Source organism: Lagopus leucura, unplaced genomic scaffold (genome assembly GCF_019238085.1).
Source record: "Lagopus leucura isolate 7727_CA_CO unplaced genomic scaffold, USGS_WTPT01 Super-Scaffold_100015, whole genome shotgun sequence".
NCBI lineage: Eukaryota > Metazoa > Chordata > Aves > Galliformes > Phasianidae > Lagopus > Lagopus leucura.
Genome location: NW_024962269.1, coordinates 9,650,368 through 9,673,614, shown reverse-complemented (window position 1 = coordinate 9,673,614; position 23,247 = coordinate 9,650,368). Strand labels below are relative to the sequence as shown.

At 46.7% G+C, this 23,247-nt stretch overlaps 3 protein-coding genes across 7 annotated transcripts in view; all 3 read left to right on the top strand.

The window, feature by feature from the left end:
• The window catches only part of ABHD17C (abhydrolase domain containing 17C, depalmitoylase), a 31,248-nt gene extending 19,869 nt beyond the window's left edge, over positions 1-11,379 (top strand). The window contains exons 2-3 of the mRNA XM_042876033.1: positions 5,641-5,820; positions 9,860-11,379. Coding sequence (XP_042731967.1) covers positions 5,641-5,820; positions 9,860-10,079 — 400 coding nt within the window. The 3' untranslated portion in view covers positions 10,080-11,379. The remainder of the gene's footprint in view (positions 1-5,640; positions 5,821-9,859) is intronic.
• A 4,552-nt stretch (positions 11,380-15,931) lies between these two features.
• Positions 15,932-23,247, top strand: part of LOC122182422 (cell surface hyaluronidase-like) — a 46,452-nt gene continuing 39,136 nt past the window's right edge. For all 4 annotated transcript variants that reach the window (XR_006179795.1, XM_042875687.1, XM_042875688.1 and 1 more), the window contains exons 1-6: positions 15,932-16,418; positions 20,441-20,581; positions 20,674-21,235; positions 21,448-21,617; positions 21,937-22,125; positions 22,557-22,726. Coding sequence is in view for 3 of the 4 variants with exons in the window: in XM_042875687.1 (XP_042731621.1) it covers positions 16,232-16,418; positions 20,441-20,581; positions 20,674-21,235; positions 21,448-21,617; positions 21,937-22,125; positions 22,557-22,726 (1,419 nt within the window). In the remaining variant the exon portion in view is untranslated. The remainder of the gene's footprint in view (positions 16,419-20,440; positions 20,582-20,673; positions 21,236-21,447; positions 21,618-21,936; positions 22,126-22,556; positions 22,727-23,247) is intronic.
• Positions 18,235-23,247, top strand: part of LOC122182421 (cell migration inducing hyaluronidase 1) — a 101,840-nt gene continuing 96,827 nt past the window's right edge. For both annotated transcript variants that reach the window (XM_042875686.1, XM_042875685.1), the window contains exon 1: positions 18,235-19,940. The gene's annotated coding sequence lies outside the window, so the exon portion shown is untranslated. The remainder of the gene's footprint in view (positions 19,941-23,247) is intronic.

The following is a 23,247-nucleotide window of genomic DNA, read 5'->3' as shown; positions in this document are numbered from 1 at the left end:
TGGGCGTTTTCAGGTGTCTTTGGTTTGTTCTGTAACTCCGGTTTTAGCCTCTGTTGATTAGCTGTGGATTTTCTCCGTAGTGTAAGCAAATGACTCTCTAAAGTGGCAATAAAAGAGTAGTGATATGAAACTGAAGTATATTCCTTGATTAAATTTTTTTGGCAGACATTGAAATTATTTTGTGTGAACGCACTTGTGCAATTACGCGTCTGCTCCTGTGACAGCGTGCTGGGATCTGTGCCAACACACATTGTCTCTTTCTTGCAGTTTCATAAGCCAGAATACTCTGCAACCTGTTTCTGGCTCCTGCTACAATGAAAACATGAACTCAGTGCTGAGTCTGCTACACCTGAACTTGAACCATATTCTACTTAGAGTTGTGCAGGAAGGAGGTAGAGAAGGAAGTCGTTGCCTAATTTAAAGAATCAGCGTCAGTGTCTATTGTGCCTGTGAAAACAGTGAAGAACTGTAGACCTGTGTTTGTGTGAATTCAAGGAAACGTGAATGAAAAACTGGCGCGGGGATTCTTACTGTGTGCCAGGGATTCCTGTGAGTTGTGAAGTAATTCTGATTTTCTCATTGACAGTTGATGTTATGGTTCACACAAAAAAACTTGAATGCCTTGCTTTCAATTTGGTGTTGGCTTTGGGCTGGAAATCAGCTGTGAATTCTGTGGTGTTTTGACTGAGATGTTGGAGTGGTGCTTGCTGAAGCAGGATGTGAAATTCAGTATTTTGTTCTTATAATGTAAATAATTGCTTGCAAGAATACTTACTGAGCACATCTCTCCTGCTGACTGTCTTTTGTTGACATAAAGATCCCACAATTTAATCTCAAGTTCAAGATATTCAATCAGCAAGTAGGTTTTTTTACTTGATTGGGGCTGAAACTGTAGACACATCACTTATGGAAGTTTATAATGATTCTTCAGAAAAACCTATTTGAAATTCTTAACAAGCAATCTAAAATTCTCTGAATTGTTCCATTTAGAGATAATGTGTTTGAAACAGTAATTTGTGGTGTTTTCTTTGTTCCTTGAAATGATTGTAATGCCCATGTTGCTAAGTACGTGCATGTTTAAAATCTTAATTTGAGGGAAATTTAAGGAACTTGTGTAAAGAGGAAGAAACAGACTTGTACTGAGGTCTGAAGGCTTTACTTGCTCGGAGTTGCATGCCTGTTCTAGTAAGAATACTTGAGAATTCACTGCTGCCTCGAAATGTGCTTTGAGTTGTATCATTCCAGATGTGTGATAGGTTCCTGCTCCATATTTTAAAATTGAATCATTTCCTTGTGGTGTTTCCCTTGAGGGGGGAGAGCACGGTTTCATACTGAAAGAGCCCGTGAGCTAATTACCTTGTTTTTTTGGTCATTTCTGTTTAAATACTCTGTTGGAAGGAAGAACTTGATCAGCGGTAGCTGCCTATTTCAGTAGCAGTGATACAGTAGGCCTCAACAGCATGATGAATGGGTTTGTGTTATCAAAACACTTCTGTGGTGTTCTCTGTTGAGATAGATACTGCAACTGGGTTTCAGTAGCTTGAAAACTCAGATTTGCTGCTGTATCCATGCTGATGAATGTGCCTTACGGTTTAGGTAAAGAGTACTGGGGCAGCAAATACCTTAACATTTCAAAACTGAAAGTAGAAGGTGTGGTGAAGTTCAGTGATTGGGAAATTCTGAGAAAAAGAACTGGCTTCACTACTGAAAATATGTATTCAGCACCTTGGAGGATTGGCACAGCTCCTGCGGCTTTGGCTGAGAACAGGCAGGGTTGGGATGTATGGCACTTCTGTAGTCCTGCAGCAGCATTCCTCTGGTGCTTGCAGTGGAGTAAGGAAGGAATAAAAATAGTGGTGAATTTTCCATCAGTATTGCTTGAAGCTGAAGCCCAGAAGGAAGAAAAATAAATGCAGTATCTCATGTTCATAAGGATGTTTTCAATGATAATGCTTAGTCTGTACAGAGTGCTGTCAGCAGAAAGCTTTTAGTACTTCACAAACACATGCTGTTGTTTCAGAAAACTGGGGTGGGAGCACAGTGCAAACTACAGTCCTACAGCTAAGCACGTTAAATGGGAGGTAGCTGTGTCCCATCCTGTCACTGTAGTCTGCTGATAGCAGTGTTCCCATCCTTTCCCTGTCGCACAGACCTGCTGGTGTGTCTGAAATCTGTCGTTAGTCCATACCGGAGTAAGTAAGAAAGTCAGGGATGTGGATTCTTGGTGGTTGACTGGAATGTGTTGGTGCTGTAGCTAAGCCTGGCTTGAGCTGGCCAGCAGTAGGTGCCTACAGCTGTGCTGCTTGTGGAGATGTTTGTATTCTTTTTCCTGTGCTCCTAGCAAATGTAATCCCTAATCCATGTGACCTACTAGTGAGATTCTGGGAGCAGATTACACTGGAGAACTTTGCCATCTGATCTGTATCTATGGGTTGGGGGAGTAGAAATGCTTTCATCTTTTACAGTGCAGGCAGCTTTACGCTTCTCACTAACTGATTTTTGTCAGGGGCAAGCACGCTCCTCTTTTTCCTTCCCCTTATTTTCTTGTCATATCACTGCTTTGCATGTGCTCATGGCAATTCTTGGAGTGCCCTCCTGCATCGCCTTATCTTAGGCCATTCCCTTGGGCCTTCCTTGAGCCTCGCTGTCCCTCAGAGCCATTTCCATGGAGACCAAAGCGCTTTGTTTTAAGAAAGATGTTTTTAGGAGCTGCTGTTTGGCCAGCAGAAGGACTTCCTTAACGGGAGAACAAGATGTAGCAGAGTGCCTCTTTTCTCAGAATGTCTTTTGCTGTTTTCACTTTGTTCCTCCCTTGTATGCCACCTAGTTTCCATCTGATTGCTGTCTCTTATCCATGACCGCCCTTCCTCGTTTCTTCTATTTCACTTTCTTTATCACTGTTCTGATTGCGTAAGAATCTTTTAACACCACCCAGGAGCTTGCAGAGAGAGAGGAAGGGGCCCCTCCTCGGCTCCCCGAATGTACTGTGTGTTAAGGCCAAAATCCACGGGCTGTTCTGTAACTTGGCTGAGCCCTGCTCGCTGAGTCACTGCCTGGGCAGCATCGTGAGGGCTCGGAACGTGCCAGTGCCAAGCTGTGGCCATCAGTGCCAGGGGCCTCACCCCTGTCGTTATTCGTGGCCCTTGCTTCTGAGCTGTCACGTGTCCTTTGTCCTTACTGTAAACTGTGCAGATGTTTCTGCTGATGTTTGTGGTAAGATTTCGGTGTCATCTTCTGATTGATGGTAAAGGGCTTGAAGAGATAAATCTGTTACAGTGACTCTGGTGGCTTGGACAGTTGGACTGTCCCTGACCAGAAGGATGCAAGAGATTCTTAGTGGACTGTTAGTAGGGATACAAAATAGAAACAGCATTCCATCGAATGACAGGCTGGCTGCAGCATGCAGTGTCCTTATACTCTTTTTAAGATTACCACCTTGCCTTTCTGAAGAGTTGAATACTGAAAATGTGTAGTATTTTGGTGATGAAGGGCTACTTTAGAGATACCTCTCTCTCTTTTTTCTTTTTCTTTAGTGATACTACAGACTAGCTCAGGCTTCAGCTAGTGCACTGTGAAATTGAGATTTGTTTCTTTCTAGTTGCTTGTAGTGGTGACAGCAAGGTGCTCAATTGGCAACATAAGCTGTTTTCAGAAACAACACCAAAAGGAGTGAATACAAAGAAAATCAATGCCAGAGAAAATTGCAATGCTAAGGCAATTATGTTAAAGGAATTCTTTCTCTGCCTTACGCTGTCCTGTTATCCTGTGATTCTCATCCACACATCTGTTTCTGTGCTTTGCTTAGATTGTAAATGTTTTAGAAATGGCCCATTTCTAAAAAATGTATCGTGATAGTGGGGCTTTGGGTGGTACTGCAAAATCAACCAGTGTCAATACAGTTCTGTTCTGAGTGCTACGTATATGCACTTGTTCCCATCACGTTTCTTATCTTCTGATGTTGATATATTTCTGCCTGTTCTTGATATGATGCAACAACTGGTAGCTCAGCAGAATGGAGGCATAGTTTCCATATGCAGCCTTCAGAGGTACCTGCCTCTGACCTACCACGCTCCTTTCCATGAGGATAACGCTTTGCTCTGCGGTTCTGTTAATGTACAAACTCAAATCAGCCAGGCTTTACTGCGTGCTGGACTTTTTCTGACTGTAAGAGGACGGAAAAAATTCTCCTAAGAGAGCTTCACAACATCTCTTTTAAAACATCAGGCCATGGCTGCAGTGATAGACCACCAACGTGAGCTGCTGCTTGGTTACCAAGAGGATAAAATTTTCCTCTGGGAGATATTTTTATACAGTTGCTTATTCGTGTTAGAGTGGATGTGAAAAGCGCTCTAATGTTCAGCAGCATAAAAATATTAAGAAAATTCCTCTTACACAGAATCTATAATACAGCCCAGTTTTACTCTGTGATAGATCCAGGTTGGGTGGTCAGTGTTGGATTATTCTTCCATTCTAATTTTAATCTCTTTTGCAAGCACCCAATGATTTGACTGCTTAAAAGTCAAGTGCTATCAAGCTCTGCCAGATACCTCTATCAGCATATCAAAGCAGTTGGAAAACTTCCAGCTGTACATTGAATACCTGAACTGGAGCTTTTGATATATATACTTTTATTTTCATAACCATTTCAATGGGACTGTAGGCAGTGTAGTCTGAGAAAAAGACATTCTGCACAGATTATCTTCCAATAGAAATATTCTCACTTATTCTTTATACAGCTTGCAGTAGAAAATAGAGTTAGACGTAGAAACCTTCTGGATAAATAATCTATAACTAGCTGAGAAATAGCTTTGATTTGTAGCTTTCTTCACAAGTTGTGGTAACCAAATAGTACTGTACTCTTCCTCCTACCCACCAACACTGTCTGTGCCATTTCCCACTTCCTTTGTATTTTGCAAGCTTAGAATTGATTATGTTAATTTAGCTTCTGCTTATTTGCAGTTGTGAAACAGCACACAAGCTAAGACAACCTACAGGCTAGACAGGAACATTTGGGAGCCATCCAAGACTTGCTTTGAACCCAGAATTTTATGTAATGATGTATCTTTATAATTGAAAAATAAGCTTGACGTGTTTTAAGCAGGAAGAGAGAATGAGGATTAACTTACAGCAATCATCAGCAGGGGAAAAATGAACAGAACTACCCTTCTTAGGCTCTTTGGTATCTTCATCTATGCCAATAAGGCAGTTTGGACTTCTTGTTCCAGCTGTGTGGAAAGAAAGGAGGGGCAAAAGGGTAACTGTATTGTTTAATGATGGAGAGAGCAGAGGGGTTGTTAGCTTACAGAATATCTACTTGAAATTCCTGGGAGTGACTGTAAGTATGGGGAAGTCTCATTTCTAATGTGCTATGCTGCAGAATGAAAGAGGTGTTCGTGAAGATGGTGGAGATTATCGAACTGGCATTCCTGCTGTGAGGGTAGCTCTCTTCAGCCTATATAAACTATGATTCTTTACTTTACTGTTGTATTTTAGAGTTACAGACGTGTAAGTTTACCTCTCTTGGGAGCAGATTTTTAAAGTGCAGTGGATGGGAGGGATGTTTGGGGATTTTTTACCTATACTTTTTTTCTTTTATGATGCAGAATATGATTTTTAAAGTGATATTTATTTTCTCCACAGGTATGGCGTTAGTCCTGAGAACATCATTCTCTATGGTCAGAGTATTGGTACTGTCCCTACAGTAGACCTGGCATCTCGGTACGAGTGTGCAGCAGTAATCCTTCATTCTCCTTTGATGTCTGGATTACGGGTAGCATTTCCTGACACCAGGAAAACCTACTGTTTTGATGCTTTTCCAAGGTACGTGTAAATGTTGCGAGGATGATAGTTCTATACTCAGTGCACCGTTAGGTGTTTAAAAAGGAATAGTCATACAACTTTTACTGAATTGTCACCTGTATTTTAAACTTAAGGTATGCACACCTGTAGAGATTCACCGAGTAAGAAACAGGCTGATATATCAGTCTCAAACTGATGTGATATGTCAACAAACAAATAATTCCTAGCGTTTACTTCTATTATTTTTTCTCCTGTTTTTGTGCTATGGATTGTTAATAGAAGAATTTTTATGTCATCAGGTTTGGATAAATAGCTTAACAATTGTTAATGTCCTGTTAAGTTCTTCAGGCTAATGAACTTACTAATGAAATTAGTACTGCACTCTCTTAGCATGTGGGTTGACTTTAGAAGGTAACATGGTATCATGAAATGGATGTGCTGTTTTCAAGTCACTTGTTAATATATTGCTGTGGTTTTACCAAAAAGGGTATAGATGATTATAGATGATCACTGCTTTGAAGGGAGGGAAAGGAGAGAGGCAGAGGCTAGAGCCTTAGTCTGGTGTGGGTCGCTTTTCAACTTGGCTCTGTGTTTTGTGTGTATTCTCAGGTATTGCACTTTCTATTGCTTCTCTGACTTTGATCTTTGTAAGTAAAACAGTTTTACACCTCTGTTCCTATGTCCATTCTTTTTGTTCCTCCCTGCTGAGGATCATGTCAGATCCTAATGTCTGTAACCAAAGCAGAATGACTTACTGTCTCTTTTGGGAGATTTTAAGCTTGTTTAAGAAGCTGTAGGTTATTTTACTTACGAAAAACTGTGTGCAAGTGTTTTCAAGATGAAACACCTGCCTTTATAGCAGTGTCTCACTTGAAAAGAAATAGCATCAGTTCCATGTTAATTACTAGATGTAGGAAGAGCAGGTGTTTTAGGAATGTTTTTATTATTTCTGCGTGTCTGCACTGGACATTTGCAGGGATCTGGTATTCCAATGTACAGTTCTGATGCTCTTTTTATTTTACTGTAGGATTTGGTTTGGTTTTTTTTCCCTCTTGAAGGGATTTGGCTGTTACTAAATGGAAATTTACAAAGCCGTCTTTTTGTAGTGCTGATAAGACAAACCATATTTCCTTGATTTCATAACTAGTTTTTTTTCTTTCCCCACAGCCGAAGTCTTTATATTGTTACTCAGTGACTCCGTAAGACTTCACTAAATTATAAGTTGCGCTTGTTAGCATTTGAGATTCGTTTTATTAACCTCCTACAGGTGTTTTGTTGTTGTGACTTTGAACGGTTGGACTTGAGGTAGTGTTAGAAATGGATTGCTTTGGAGAGAAGATTGTGAGATATTTGAGTGATCGGTGTCCCGCATCAAGGCTGTGACAGAGCTGTCTGGGGACATCTGAGAACGTGAGAGGGGAGCTGTTCTCTTTGTAGCAACGTATACAGACATGGGGATAAAAAGCTGAGTGGTCTGTGGAGGGCAGAAGACGAAGCAAAGGACTCAGTGGAGTTCAGTGCAAACCTATCTTTGCTTCAGAAAGCAGTGTTTGCAGTAAGTGTAGTAGGGGATACTTAGAGTTACTCGTGTTTGTTTTGTTTTCATGACAACAGATTAAAGTTAGAAAGTGGGGGAGTGCGAAAGCCATAAATGTGTGCCTGAGCAGCCACAAGTAATGGTGGCTTTCACAGTTTCTGTCCAGTCCCCAAGTTTAGGTGCAGTCAGAATTTGGAACTGTTGTACACAAGCTTGGTCATCATCCCCAAACCTCGAATGTTATATTCAAAATGCTTCTGTTAGAGAAAAAATCTGGAGCCTTAAAAATAGCTCTGATTACAAAGCTAACGGTGATTAGCTGATAGCAGCCAGCTCAAATAAATAATAAATACATAAATAAAAGGTGGCTGGGAGGAACCCTAAAAACACACTGTATCACTTGAGTGTTTTGTTTTTAACCTACTGAGCTGTTCAGTGCTGTCAGTCTGACTTCACTTAGACTGTAAGCAGTGAAAATAAACAGCAGTGTGCTTCTATGAATGTGTGCAGCTCAGACGTCCATCTTCACGGCAGGAAACAAAATAGTTCTGTGTGCACCTACAGTGAATTGCTATTATGTACATTTTATGCTGGGGCTCCGTGAGAATGTGGTCTCTGTAGATTTTTCTAGCTGCAGAGCAGTGTGGCTGAGCATACTAAGTGAGTCTAACGTGCAGTTTAAATACTGCCTTATGAGTCGCTGAGGTGGCAATGGGACACACTCCAAATTTCTGCAAAATACTAACATCTAGCTTAATGGCCTGGGAATATATGGGGAAAAAATAGTTTCATTATCTGAATACTGGAGTGAAAGGGATTTCCTGGTTTCCTACAGTAAATGAGAGCTCAGTTTGTAGCCACTGAAATGTGTAAGCATCTCTAACTGTATGTGACCGACCTGCTTTGCCACATTGTGGTATTCAGGACAGATCCTTCAGGGGTTAAGATTTCAGTTTACTGAGCATTTTCATTATAAAACATTTACATTTGGCCATGATACTAATTTGGGGACAAATTCAGGGGAGGGGAGGAATCTGCATTATTCTGATGTCTTTCAAGTTCTTGAGACATTTTTCTATATTCAGCATAGGTGCACACGACTCAAATTTCAGACAGGCAAAGTGAAGTAGGCTGTGTTTTAATTTGAAGTAACACTTTTCTTCTTTAAATGACAAGAAATCTGTTTTCTAGAGAAGTATTTATTGAAACAGAGACCAGAATGTGTTTACACTCAGCTATTTACTGGAAAGCAGTGACTGTTCTGTAGAATTGTGTGTGAGAGGTTTAGTGCTTTATTTTGCATCTTAATTTTTAATTAACTTCATATTTTCATAAATCTTCTTTAAGCCTGTTTTCTAAACTGATGTTTGCTGGCATCTGTATTTTTTAATCATTGTAAGCAATTAGCCTGGTTACTTTGTAAAGTCTCTATCCAGTCTTACCCAAATCACATGCTCTCTTGTTCTTCAGCACAGACAAATCCAAACACATTTCATGAGATAGTGTAAGGAAGTAAACATGTCCTCTGTCAAACCAAATATTACTGGCACTCATTTTTCTGCTCACTTTTACATCACGTCCTGAGCCAAAGCATGGTTACATCATTGGCCAATTCCTCCATTTGATGATGGAAGTGGAGAGTGTGTTAATTAGCACTTGGCACCTGTACACTGATTAATGTGATTACACATTAGTGGTAACTACCAACATGGAGTGCTGTCTGGAAATAAGACAGTCAGAGAAGCCTGGTGTTCACCAGCTGGACGTTCATGTGCTACCAGCGTGCTTCCTAACTGGGGTTTTCTGGGCTGAACTCAGAGGTGTGAGGGTGCCACTCTCCCCTTTCTTCAGACTCCATTCTCCTGTGTGAGGTGACCACTGGGTACGTTGGCCTGCAAAGCTTGCTCTAACCCTGTGTTCGTAGCAGAGCAAAAAATGCCATGTGAATTGTTTGGTTTCGGTTAAATATCCTTGCATAACACAGTTTCCCCCACAATTTTCTGCCCTTTGTACTAGTCGTCTAAGCTCAAAGAACAGTTCTTTGTGGGCTTTTTGCTTCTTTCTGTTTCTACCTGATTTGGGACTTTCCGGCTTCATGAGCTGAGACCGTTTTTGCATTAAGTCTTACAACTGGAATGTAGTTAATTGGTTCCTAATCTGTTACATTGGAAGGTGATAATGCATAATATCCACGCTGGTAGTATGTCTCATTAAATCCCATTTGCCTCTCAGTAGGTTTCCTCAGTGGTTTCTGTGACAGGTGCACTGCTCACTGGTGGTTCAGGTGCCAAACTTGATTTCCACCACTGCCCATTGGGGCTTCTGGCCATCAGAGCTGGAGGTGTGATAGCAGTGGTAGTGGGGGCTCCATTTTACACATGCATTTGAGGAGTAAGCCTTGTCCTTTATTGTTGGGACACAATTCCAGGGTTTTGCAGCCAGTTAGAAACAAGCATTGGTAAGCTGATCGTGCATGGATAATTAAGCCACAAACTGAGCAATGTTTTCCTTTTCCCTCCCCAGCATTGACAAGATATCTAAAGTCACCTCTCCTGTGCTGGTGATCCACGGTACCGAAGATGAGGTGATTGATTTCTCCCACGGCCTGGCGATGTATGAGCGATGTCCACGAGCAGTAGAGCCACTCTGGGTGGAAGGGGCTGGGCATAACGACATAGAGCTTTATGCACAGTATCTAGAGAGACTAAAACAGTTCATATCTCATGAACTTCCCAACTCCTGAAGAAGCCAACCTGATTTTACCTCAGTTACTGTGAACGGAAGAAATTACCTGGTTTTGCACATGCTTTAACTGGATAGCTGTCATAGCTTTATACTATGAAGAAATACCCTGTCTTTAGGGTGTTCTAATCAAACATCTGATGAAATTTGTCTTTTATATCTGGAAACTATTCTACTAATGCACACAATATGGTCAACTACTGTAATTCCAACAATTTTTAGCTTCGTTGCCCTGAAAGAAGTGGGGATACTAGCTGCTTATGGGGACACTTTTTACCTAGTGCTGTATTAACTGAAGATCGGTTTTCTCTGTCTCACTTCTGATCGTTTCTAATTCTGTCCTACGAAGACTTTTTTTTTTTCCAATGTTCTCAGTATGTGGAACACAACTGTTACGAGCTACAGCTTGTTCTAAACCATCGGCTGTGGGTTCAACCTAAGGGAGTACTTTCTTTGTCAAGTTTCTAGCTGTGGTATTGTAACTGGAAAGTTATTGTGATGAAGTCCCCCCCACCTCCCTTTTAGTGTTCTTTTGTTAACTTACTGATCTTCCCAAGTAAATTATTGAAATATACTTTCTCCTGATGATAAACAAACTACTATATGGGGCTAAACTCTGTAATGACTTCTCCATTACTTGTATAAACGTAACTGGAATATTCTCAAATGAACTACGGACAAAATTGCTCTTGTTTAAAAATAAATGTGTAAATTTACTACTAGAAGACTCATTTTAATATTCAGATGGTCTGAATAATAGCCATAACAGACATTTCCTTCTGTAAAGCATTCCTGTAGACTTTTTAAAAGTACTGTACATATTTGAATTTACATTGTGCATAGATTCTTAATTGGTAGTTTTAAGTTAAGTCTAGCTACAATAAACTGCAAAATTCCGGTTTGTATATGATTGAATACATTTTGTTAAAATATGTTTTTATCCCTATATTATTTTGCTATTAAAGTTTTATAAAGTTTCCAGGACAAAAAAAAAAAAAGAAAAAAATTTACACATTTTATGTTTTGAAGAATTTATGTAACTAAATTTTCATTGAGCTGATCTTTTTAGTTCAGGAGTGATTTGATTCTCTGACACTGGAATCGCACAGATTATGCATCAGAAATGCAAAACACAGTTGTTACACTACTAGCATAGGTCTAATTTTTCCAAATGTTAAGGCCTTAAATGTACTGTAAGCCTCAGATTGTTGTACAAATTGATCGCGGTTGATTGCAGTTTGTGTCCTGTTGCTGGAATGCAACACAGTGATTGTAATGGAATAAAGGATGCATGGATTAGATCGCGCTGCATTATTGAATCTTATTTGGAGCATCGTTTTCCCACTGCAAGAAAAGGCAAAGTACTTGAATCGTGTTATTTAATTCCTTCCTTCCAGGAAAACTATCCTGAATGGAAAGCCTTGTTTCCTTGCAGCTTGGTATATAAATCAAATGTTGAAGAGATTACTTTTAAATGGCATCTGGTTGTTCTTTAAATAACAGATAAGCACACAATAGGACAAGGGGGAATGGTTTTACACTGAGATGGGGAGGTTTAGGTTAGATGTTAGGAGGAAGTTTTTCACACAGGGTGGTGATGCACTGGAACAGGTTGCACAAGGAGGTTGCAGATGCTCCATCCCTGGAGGCATTCAAGGCCAGGCTGGATGTGGCTCTGGGCAGCCTGGTCTGGTGGTTGGCGACCCTGCACACAGCAGGGGGTTGAAAGTAGATGATCATTGTGGTCCTTTTCAACCCAGGCCATTCTATGATTCTGTGCTGTGGCCCAGAAGAAAAGTTTGAAGTTGTTGTCGTGAGACCTTGTGACAGACCTGCAGTGGATGGTCAGCACTGCAGGTGTGTCTGTAGTCATTGAAGTTGCCTTGGTGCTATTACTTTCAAAGGAAAGAAAAAGGTATTTTCACTCAGTGGTGTGGGGAGTGGGGGGAAATGATGGCACTCACCTGTGTGCAGTCAGTTGGGCTCTTACTATGGGGCTTGCAACTGCGTGGTTCAGGCTGAGTATTAAATGCCCCAAGCCCTGGCATGCCCAGCTGTTCTTCCTTGTTCAGCTAATACTCACCCCAGACTTGCCTCTCCCTTCCTCTATTTCTAGGAAATCTGCTCAATTTTCTTTAAATGTGAGCCTTCATAAATCTGTGGCCTAACGATAGCCCTTTAGGTGCCTTGCTGTTCTCCTGTGTTGTCTGCTTTGCTTTGCAAAGTTTATCCATGTTTAGCCAATGCAAATATGTTCTTGTTAATTAGAGTGATTATTAGTGACCTATCAGTGGTGCTCTGGGCTTCTTCCCTCCAAATCGGTGATCTGTTCACCTGTTGGGTCCCTTAAACCATTTTCCTTGCAGCTCTGTGTCCACTGAATGCTTCTGAGGTGAGTTGTGATGTTTTTAATGTTTCCTGGCAAGTCCCGTAAAGAAAATAAATAGTAGTGGCCTTCTTTCTGCTGTGTAAACTTTCAGCTTCTCCCCTGTACCAAGGCATCACTGTTTTGGGCATCTCAGAGCACTGCTGCCCATCAGCATTAGGGTTATTAGTTAAAATCTGCGGCCAACTCATGAACTGGTTTACCAGACAGCGGATTTCAGGTCCCCGTTTGCTTAAAGGAATAGGAATTTGAGATGCAGGAAAAAGGGGAAGATGTGAGGTCATGAAAGAGAAACTTTGGATCGGGCTAAAAAAAGTCGTTTGCTGCAGCAAACTGTTAACATGGACCCATTTAAATGCATAACGTGGGCCTTCACTTGCTGTGCATATTTTAGAGCTGCCGAGGTGTCACTGTGAAGATGGCTGTGTGTGTGCCTGGGTAAATTATGCAACGGGCCTTCCAGGAGTGTAAATAAGTAACATTTTTTTCCACCCCTTCTTCCTGTGTGACCCGCTAACTTTGTTTGTATGGCGCAACGGCATCTGCACTCCGACTCTTTTTTTCCAAGGAGGTGAGTTGTGCTCTCCTATCAGGAGCTGCCTGAGGTTTGTACTTCGAAACAGAGCAAACTATTTGGTTTCACCTTCAGAGGTTCTGTTTTGCACAGGGTTGGATGTGTATCCTTTGAGGTTTACGTAACTGTTAACTTGTGCTTGCGCTGAGATCTCTCACCCCTGTTGCTTCTGCTGTGCTTTTTACCCCAGCTCTGTGTCCTACTGCAGTGTGGGGCAGCTCTGCTCCAGGCACTGACCCATCTGCTATGGAAATACCCAAACCCGTATTTACACGCAGTGTTGTCCATCCCTTTAATAAACCCATATCACATTTGCTTTTACTATCTGGTGTTAAACACAGTAAAGAAACAACCCACTCTTCCCGGGGTTATTTACTGAGCACTAAACCTTTATTCTCATCTGGAAAATCCTTTTCCCCAGTTCTGCTCTCGTAAATTAATGATCTTATTTACGTCCACTTCACAGATTTCTCCATACCCACCCTTTCTTTTTGGTGCAATCCCCCACCATCCGGTGCTGTAATTTGCATTGTGACCGTGGTGGTTTGTCCTGGTGCTGATGAAGAGGAGAATGGTTCTGGTGGTGGATGGGCCAAGCCCCAAATTACCTGCTGCACCTGTATTGCTTTCCAAGTCCTGCAGGACGTCTTCCTCCAAACTGAGTTGGGTTTCAGACTGAGAGATTGCTTTCAGCTGTGAAATATTTGGGTCTCACAACTTTGTTACAGCAGAGACGAGCTGCTCCTTGGGGCAGCAGTGCTGCTTGTCTCTGCCAGGTGTGAGTTTGCAGAAACCAAAGTATTTCTACAGAAAATGTTGGAGCAGCATGTGTGGAATCGCTCAGGTTGGATAAGACCTTCAAGATCATCAAGTCCAACTGCAATCTAACCATACTGTGGTGGCATGTTGTCTCTCTCTCTCTCTCTCTCTCTCTCAAAAAAAGAAAAGAACAGCCCTCACCTCTTCAGGTTGTTCTCCTGTAAGGGTAAACGTGCTGCTTTCAGGATTTCATTGCGCTGTGGGTACGCTGCCCGCCCTGTAGGGCTGCCAGGAGCCGCGGGGTGGGCAGTGCGCGCCCCGTGCCTGCAGCTTCCCCGGGGGCGGCGGGCACAGCTGCGCTGAAAGCGGCTGGAGGAGCCTCGGCAGCCACAGAGCATCCATCCAGCGCGGCTCCGGCAGCCCTACATGCCGCCGGGTGAGCGAGGCAGAACGGCGAGGGGCAGGGAGGGAAGCAGCGGGAGACCGACCCGACTCGACCCAACGCCGCGTGTGTGTTGCAGGTGCCCCCCCCCGGCTGGGGACGGCCGCGGGCCCCCCGAGGAGCTGCACCCTGGTGCTGGTGTTGGTGGCGGTGCTGGGAGCCCGACCCGAGGCGGCGAGGAGCGTCCCCAGGCAGCGGCGATACGGTGACGGCCTCCGGGGAGCGGGGGGGGGGGGGGGGGGTGGGCAGTGCTGGTGGGGGGAGGAGGAGAGAGGTAGAGGAAGGCGGTGCCGCTCCGGCCCGGGGCTACTCGTGCTGCCGTCTGAAGCACGGCTGGGCTGGGGGCTGCCCTAAAGGCGGTGATGGGAGCTGCGTGCAGGACTGGGGCTGCCCCTGCCGGGAGGTGGGTGCGACTGCCGGCACCGACGGCTGCCCGAAGGGAGGGAGCTGGAGGTTGACCGCCCGCCTGGGCTCTGCTGGGCGCCGCGGTTTGCTTGTGGCTTTGGACGTGGCTGCGTGCGATCGGCCTTTCGTTCCCTTTCTCTTTAGTTCCTCGGAGCTTTTTTAGCATCCGAAGTTCTGTTCGATCGAAGTCATGCTTTACGCGGTGCTTTGTTCTCTCGTAATGTCTGGATTGCTCTGAATGAAGGATGCAAAGTGCTGCAGCCGTTAGGATGCTCCTGAATTACCTGCTGCCATCTGGTCTCGGTGGTCACATCTTGCCGTTTCCCAGTAGCACAGGGTTATGTTTCAGTGATGAATTACAGCCATAAATGTGCACTTTGCTACATAATCCTCTAGCACAGCGGTGTGATATATAACCAATTTGGTTAAAACATGCAAATAATCCCCTGGATGGTAAACCACAACTACTTGAGGCTGATAACTCCAATCTTGAAATCAAATAGAAAATATTTGAAGCTTCCCAGCCATGCTGGACCTGTAGGAAATGGAACATTTCATCTGCTGCTCAGCAATGAGCACGAGCACTGCGGGCACATTCCAGGGCTCAGGGACGTGACCTCCAGCATTCAGTGGTATGTCCTTATGCTAAAGCATTAACTGTTCCAAACTCTGTGGGCAGGATGCATTTCAGCTTCAGGTTCCTCATCCTTTTCCATCAGTAGAGCTTTCATGGATGTTCCTGAGTCTCTAGCAAGGTCGCAGCCTAATGATGCTGAATTTAATTGTTTTATCGGTCACTTCTCAGGGTGTAAATTGAACCTTCAGGCTCAGCCTGGATGGAGGAGTGCTGTGTGGGAGTAGTTACATATTTGCCTCAAAGCAAGTACAAGCTCCACGGAGCCCCAAATCTCCTACAGCAATGCTTTTTGTCCATAGGAGGAAGCCACAGCCTAACCCTGTTGCATCAGGGCAATGACTTTCCTCAGCCATTTAGCATTATAGAGAATGTTATAAACATTTTAGAATGCATATAAAGCATTATAGAAAACATTAATTATATACATATTATCCCACTATTGTACCTCAAAATCTGCCCATTGCAAATATATTGATTTCACCTGGAGAAGCACACAGTGAGTTTGTCAAAGTGATTCAACAACTTGTGGTGCATCCAGGGACACTGCAAAACATTAATAGAAGTGTGTGTGTATGTGTATATAGACCCACCAGGATTCTTCATTGCTCATGTGTAATAGCTTTGCTGTATTTATGACTATTTCAGAGCATAGCCTGGGTCCCAGCAGCTCGTGGTGGGATGTGGAACATGAAGAACTGCTGCATGGTCAAAGCACCCTGTCTGGAACTGTGGAACCACACAGACCCAGCCCCTTCCTCCGTCCCAATACCAGCAGAAGTTCCCTAAGTCAGAACCTGGGCCAGAAGTCACAAGAGAAGCAGTTGTCCTGTGATGTGCTCCTCAAACTTTCCAGATATATTTCAGTGGATATCTTTGGACCTGGCTTGGCCTGGAACCTCTTTCGATTGTACAACTGTGATCGGGATGCCAAGCTACCCAAAATACCCAACATGTACGTCAGTCCCCTCAAGATGGTGCGGCACAAGCTGAGGCCTTTCTTGCTGCACAGGATGCTGCGGATGCTGGGGAACATGGGCGTGCTCACCGAGGGCCAGCAGCACAAGGTCTTCGCTCTGCTCAAGGAGCACATGCTGAAAGCAAGGAAGATACCACCAAAGCCCAAAGCAGAGCACAGTGGTAGGTACTCACAGAGGTATTTTTTGATCCTGTGTCTTGCACCACTGAGTGAGGTGGGGCTGCTCTGGTTTACAGGCCCCAGAGCTTGGCTGAGCCATGGCCCAGGTTAATAGGTTGTCCAGAAAGGTGGTGGGTGCCCCATCCATGCAGACACTGCACGTCAGGCTGGTCGGGGCTCTGAGCACCTGATCAGCTGTAGGCGTCCCTGTTCAGTGCAGGGCAGTTGGACCAGATAGCCTTGAAGGGTCCCTTCCAACTCAAATGATTCTGATTCTCTGGCTGGGGCTGAAGGTAATCCAGCAGTGAGAGGGCATTGTGCAGTGGGTCAGTTGTGAGCTGTGTTTGTGCTGTCTGTGAGTGCTAAAAGCCACGCTGTGGTGACATCTCCAGCCCAGTGTGGCTGCCAGGCCCACAGCAGCCTGAGTGCATCCCTGATGGACATGTTTGGAGTGTGCTGCTCCCAGCACCTGGGGCGCATCTAGGCTAGCACTTCCTGCTTCCTTGTTGAAGTGAAGGATCTGGGGGTGCTGGTTTACAGCCAGCTGAACATGAGCCACCAGTGAGCCCAGGTGGCCAAGAAAACCAATGGCTTCTAACAGAAATAGTGCAGCCAGCAGGAGAAGGGAGCGGTGTCTGGAGCATGTCCTGTGGGCACTGGTTGAGGGAACAGGGATGGTTCAGTCTGGAGAAGAGGAGGTGCAGAGGACACCTTATCGCTCCCTACACACCCTGGAAGGAGGTTGTGGTGAGGCAGAGGTCAGCCTCTGCTCTCAGTAACAGCGATAGGATGAGAGGGAGTGGCCCCATGTTGGATCAGGGGAGGTTCAGGTTGGATATTAGGAAAAATCTTGTCTCCAAAAGAGCAGTGATGCACAGATGCACAGGGAGTGGTGGGGTCACCATCCCTGGAGGTGCTCGAGAACAGTGGGGATGTGGCACTGAGGATGTGGTCAGTGGGCACGGTGGGCTGGGCTGGGGTTGGAACTTAGAGCTCTTTTTCAGCCTTAATGATTCTATGAAGTACCCTGCTGGGTACCGGGGGCTGTCTGTGGAAATGCGTTTGGAAAATACAAAACTAAGGCAGAAAAAAAAAAAAAACAAAACAAAAACCCACAGAGGATGGCAGATGTGCAACCAAGAAGAGGCGGAGGGAAAAACATATTGAAGAAACGTTGCTAATGTAATGAGGGGGACTGCAGGAGCTGCCTGAGTCACGGGGCCGCGGGGCTGAGCGGCGCCGCGGGGCCGGAGGACGGCGCTGCAGTGAGGGCTGTGCAATGGCGCCCCCTACCGGCCGGCGGTGGAGCAGCGCGGGGCCGGCAGCGCTCGGGCGGCGGAGGGGGGAACGTGGGAGCGGGCGTTGCCGAGGGGACGCTGACTCCGCTTCTCCTTCCTTTCCCCGGGTGGCAATAAGGAAACAGGATAGCGGTCAGCCAGGGAGTGTGCCCGGGAAACACACTTTCGGGAGCCACCCTGTGAGATCGGATTGATTTTTCTGTTTTCAAGGAAGAAGTACAGTAGGCGGTAGGCTGTCTTGGTTTCCCATTGCAGGAAAAAGGAAAGGGCTTTAGCTCACAGGCACCAATATGCAGAATGTGTGTGCTTTCCTGGAAGTGAAGTGGCACTCTTCAAAGAAATGAGATGATCTGCCCGTGATCTGCTCTGTAATCTCCCTCCTCAGCCGGTGAAAGCTTAATACAGCAGAAAACAGTTCACCTTCAAGGAGGATTCTTTCTCTTGGAAAGGGCTCTCAGCAGTGCATTTATGTGGGTTTTGAGGCCGCAGGGGAAATGGCTGTGAAGGATTTGAACCCTGTCCATATCTAGGGTTCTTCTTCCAAAAAAGACCCATAGGAACCAGAGTCACCTTTGGCTGTGCTAACAGCTTCATAGGACCTGCATGGAGCTGAGTGCCGACCAAAGTCTGCATGACATTTATTTCTGCTATCACTGGGTTGGTTGGGTTAATCATTGCCATCTCTTATTTAGGTCGCAAGTAAGTCCATGGAATCTCAGAGCAAATATTTTAAATACAAATCAATGAGGCTTCAAGGGACCCAAGAAATGTAAAATGAAGGCTTGGGTTCCCTTCCACCTCGACTCCTAGAACCATAGGGTTCAGGGTAATTGGAGACGACACACTCCTGTTTGTCTCGTCCCGCCTGCAGCTCCCACCAGCAGATGCACCTATCTGCCAAAACCACAAACCCAGGCTGCTGTACCTCATGTCCATACATGTTGCATTCAGATAAGAACGAGGCACAACACTGACTAATGCTGCTCCCTTTTTGGAAGGAAAATGCCAAAAGCTGTTTGAGACAGAAGTGCCAGCATTGCGTGATCAGTGAACAGCCAGCAGCAAAAGTGGCAGCTCAAGCCTCTCCCAGTGTGTTCCTCCAGGATGGGAGCTGTGTTCACACCCACCAGCATCCGGCATACAGAGCAGGGTGTAGGGAAGCAGTTGTGTCTTCTATTCTGCCCGCTGTTCCTAACGTACCTATGGCCTCTTTGTGCCCTCTGTCAGAAGAAATCCTCAGCTGGAGTAGATTTCAGTGGTGACAGATTGAAGCTGTTTGACCAGATGATGGCACACAACTGTCGCTGAGACGCGGCACCTGTGGCTTCGCAGCGCTTTGGCTTTGGCCATATGTGGGAGCACTGCTGCCTTCTGGCTTGGCCTTGTTGCTGGGTGTTGGGATGCAGAGCAGGGATGAGGGATGGGAAGGAGTGACTGAAGTAAGTGGTGTCCCCAGGAAGTTCTGTTCTGCTGTGTTTTACAGCCTAGGGAGAAGGTGATCGGGGAAAAGGTGATATTCTGGTTTATGGAAAATAAACATGGGGTAGCACTGCCATGTGCACCGAGGAGGAGGAGGTTGGGCAGGTGTCTGCAAGAGTGAGGAGCGTGGGCCATGCCAGAGGGGTAAATGCATGTGGATTTCTTTGAGGTACTTTCTGAAGGGAATTCTCTGGCTCTGCATTCAGGTTAGCCTGGTGACATGAGGCTAGGCGACAGACACTTCTCTGTTCATCCGCTGTCATGGGGGATGTTTGGGTTCTGATGTTCCCCATAGAAAGCTGTAGGACAGGGCACCCCATGGGAGCACACACTGTGCCTGGGGACCCAAAACGAGCCCTGAACCCCACAGTGTAGCCGGGTCTTCTGAGTCCCCAGGGTACCCCCCCGGGATGCTGGGCCAGCTCCAGCGGCTCGGAGCCTGGCAGGGGGGCTCTCCCCAGCCCCAGCATCTGGACGCCGGCCGCGGATGTCAGTCCGGGCTGGAGGGATCGTTCCCGGCTGGGAGGAGCCAGCAGCAGCCGGAGCTGCTGTAAACAGTGCGGGCACCGCCGGCGGCTGGAAGATGGATATAAATAGGGAGGCAGAGGGGAGGCAGCCGGAGTGGAGGAGCGGGAGCTGCCTGCGCCTGCCTGCCCCTACCTCTGCCTCTGTCCTTGCCCAGCAGCCGTGTCGGGAGCTCCCGGGAGGCGGCCGCCAAAGTTTGCGGCCCCGCGCTGCCGGCATTGGGTAAGCGCTCTTTGCAGCCGGAGTTTGGGACCCGCCGGTGCTTCCAGTCGTTCTGCCTCTGGGGTGGTGGTGCTGTATTTTTTTTTTTCCTTCTCGTCGGCTCTCTCTGTTCGCCCCGTTGTTGTGGTCGCCGCTCTGTGCTCGGGGTTGTACGGAGCGGGGAGAGGGAGGGGTTTCCATGTATGCGGTTAGGTGGAGGAAAAAAAAGAAAGGAAAAAAAAAAAAGAAGAAGAAGAAGAAAAAAGAAACAATCCAAAGCCAAATGCGTCCTTGCGCCGGCTCCGTGCAAAGCCGCGGAGAAGCGGCGGGCGCGGCTCCGCACGTGTTGGGGCAGCAGGTAGCGGGGCTGCTCTCCTTCTGCCCCTCGCACCGATGCCGGTGCCGCCGCGGGACGCGCCGGGAGCAGCGAACGGCAGCAGTGCGCAGGTCGGTACCGCGACCCCCGCTCCCCGCACACCGCCGCGCATCGCCGCGCTGCCGCTGCCCCAACTCTCTTGCAGGGCCGTGCCCGCAGCCTGTCTCGCACCTCGCCCCGTGGCACCCCGGCTCCGACACCCGCCGCCACGCCGTGGTGGGTCGGGGGGTGGCCCTGCGGCTCGAGAGCTCCGCTGCTTTCCACTCTCTCGTCATTCGCGACGGAGGTAAGCGGCCCGGGGGACCGAGAGGGGGATGGATGCGGGTGGTATCCCACGTTTCCAGCTTCCGACCCCGCTCCTCTCCCCGCGTCCCTCAGGGAAGGTGGTATTCGCCGACCGCCCCCACGGGCCGCCCATCACGCTGCGGGCCCGCTACATCCTCATCCGGGACGGCGGGGAGCTGCACGTCGGTTCGGAGCGCTGCCCCTACGCCTCGCGGGCCACCATCTCGCTGTACGGGAGAGCCGCCGACGGGGCGGCCGTGGACGGCTTCGGGCAGAAATTCCTGGGCGTGGGGCGCGGCGGGGTGCTGGAGCTGCACGGGCGGCGGCCCCGCTCCTGGAGCCTCCTGGATAAAACCCTGCACCCTGGAGGGCTCCGCCACGGTCCCTACTACTCGGAGAGGCAGTGGGGCAGCCGCGGGCTCAACCTGCGAGTCCTGGACGCCGGCACGGGGCGGGTAGCTGCGGCCGGGCGCTTCGACACCCACCTGCGGGCCGCGGAGTGCCATCGGCTGCGCGACTTCCTGGCACTGCAGCCCGAAGGCAGCGTGGTGGCGGCCGCCGTGGGGGACTCGGCCGCCCGCAGCCTCACGGTGGAGACACGGCTGCTGCTGCGGGATCGCTTGCGCAGCCAACACATCTCCCGGCTGGGCTACAGGTGAGTGCGCGGGCGAGCGGCGGGAGCGGGGCTCGAACTTGCGGCCCTGGGGGTCTGGGAACCATGGACAGCTCCGCGGCCGCCGCGCTGCCCGGCGGAGGGGCCCGGAGGGAGAGAGGGAGGGATGGAGGCCGCGCCGCGCTGCCTTCTCCTGAGTCCCTCCCTGGGGTCGCGGGGTGCAGCTCGGAACTCTCCTTCCTCATCTCGTACAGGCAGCCCTGGGCGCTGGTGGGGATCCTCGGAGGGGATCCGCTTTCGACGGCAGAGGATAAGAGAGAGTATCATGGGAATGGGACAACAGGGTTAGCCGTAGCCCAAAGAGAATTCCTCACCTACGATGGCACCTGTTTCACTGTTACTGCTTTCAGCGGATGGATAAAAGGTTTAGTGTTTGCTGATAACAATTTGTCTTCTGTTGCTTTGCTCAGTCTTTTCTCTCTGCTATGAATCTGAACTGTGCAATTTGTACCATTGGATTTTGCTCATATGCATGGTGGCCACACTAACAGCAGCACTCTTATGAAGTACCCCTTTTGCCACCTGCAAGGAAATGACACTGACACACTGATGGCAAAAGCACTTCTACTGTGCATGATGTTATCTAGATAAAAACAACATTGGTGGCTCTTCAGTTAATTGTAATATTCTGGCATGTGTAACTGTGAAAAAAAAAAAAAAAAATAGATTGTTTCATTTTTCAGGAGTGCCTCATAATGGGTTTAAAGTGGAGGTGTCCAAAGGAATAATTCTCCATTTAGTGGATGATGTTAGGAGCTGGTTACCTGGTGACAGGATCGTCATTGCCAGTACGGATTATTCCATGCATCAGGCTGAGGAGTTCAACCTCCTTCCTTGCCCTGAATGTAAAAGCAATCAAGTGAAAATTGATGGTATGAGATTTTTTTTTTTATTGAGCTTTTCATTTGAGGTAAATCTTTACATTGTCAAGTCTTTTACATTCTACATTTACATTAATTAGTCTTCTTAGCTAAATCATAGAATCTGTAAGGTTGGAAAAGACCACTAAGATCATGTCAGCCCATCACCACCATGGCCCCTTAAGCCATATTGTCCCATAAGCCCGTGTCCCTGTCACAGGAGACCTGAAAGGCCCCAGTGTTGTACTGGGGCTTAAAATCTGACCTGAGGAAGCTGCCTCTTGTAAAACTCAAGGGAAGTGCTGATCTCCTGTGGATCAGTCATTAATTGCTGGGCATGTCCCAAACTCAGTGATTGCTTGAAGGAAAGGCGTGCACTTGCTTAGAGCAATGCAATAATGAACATGTGCTCACCTGAACAAAAAGGTTTCCAATTTCCACAGGCAGCCCACTTTATCTTCATATTGGCGAAGTCATAGACGGCATCGATATGAGGGCAGAGGTCGGTCTTCTGACTAGAAATATACTTATCCAAGGAGAAATGGAAGACTCCTGTTATGGAGAAAATCAATGTCAGTTTTTCTCCTTTGACACGTTTGGAGGACATATTAAAGTAAGAGATTTTTAAAGCATATTCCTATAGGTGGGTTCAGTTAGTTCCTCTCTTGGCTTGTAGATGAGCAGTATAATGCATGAATCTGCCATTTATGTCTGGGGGAAAAAGGATATTTGTGGGGAAGGTTTGCAGGCCTGCTTTGCCAGCAATGAGACTTGCAATGGGGCTGTGCCCATTTGTTCACCACGTACACAAAAACGTGCTCTTCTCTATGCCAGAGGAGATTCATCAGCTCCATCGCAGTTGGGTCAATGTGAAGTTGCACATGTTGCATGATATTGCTAAAGGAATTGTACTACCTACTGAGCAACCTGCTCCATTCAGTGCTCAGCTGAGTGTTGGGTCCTCCTGTTGTGCTTTGGTTTCTCTGGGTTGCCCCAAGGGTTCTCGGTCAATGTTCAAAGTTTTGCTGTTCCAGAAGCTTTGTGTAAAATAAATCCATTGCCAGTTGGTGGAAATCTGTGCAGGTCTGGCTTAAGATCACTTGACAGAGATTAAATTGTCATGAAATAGAGCCT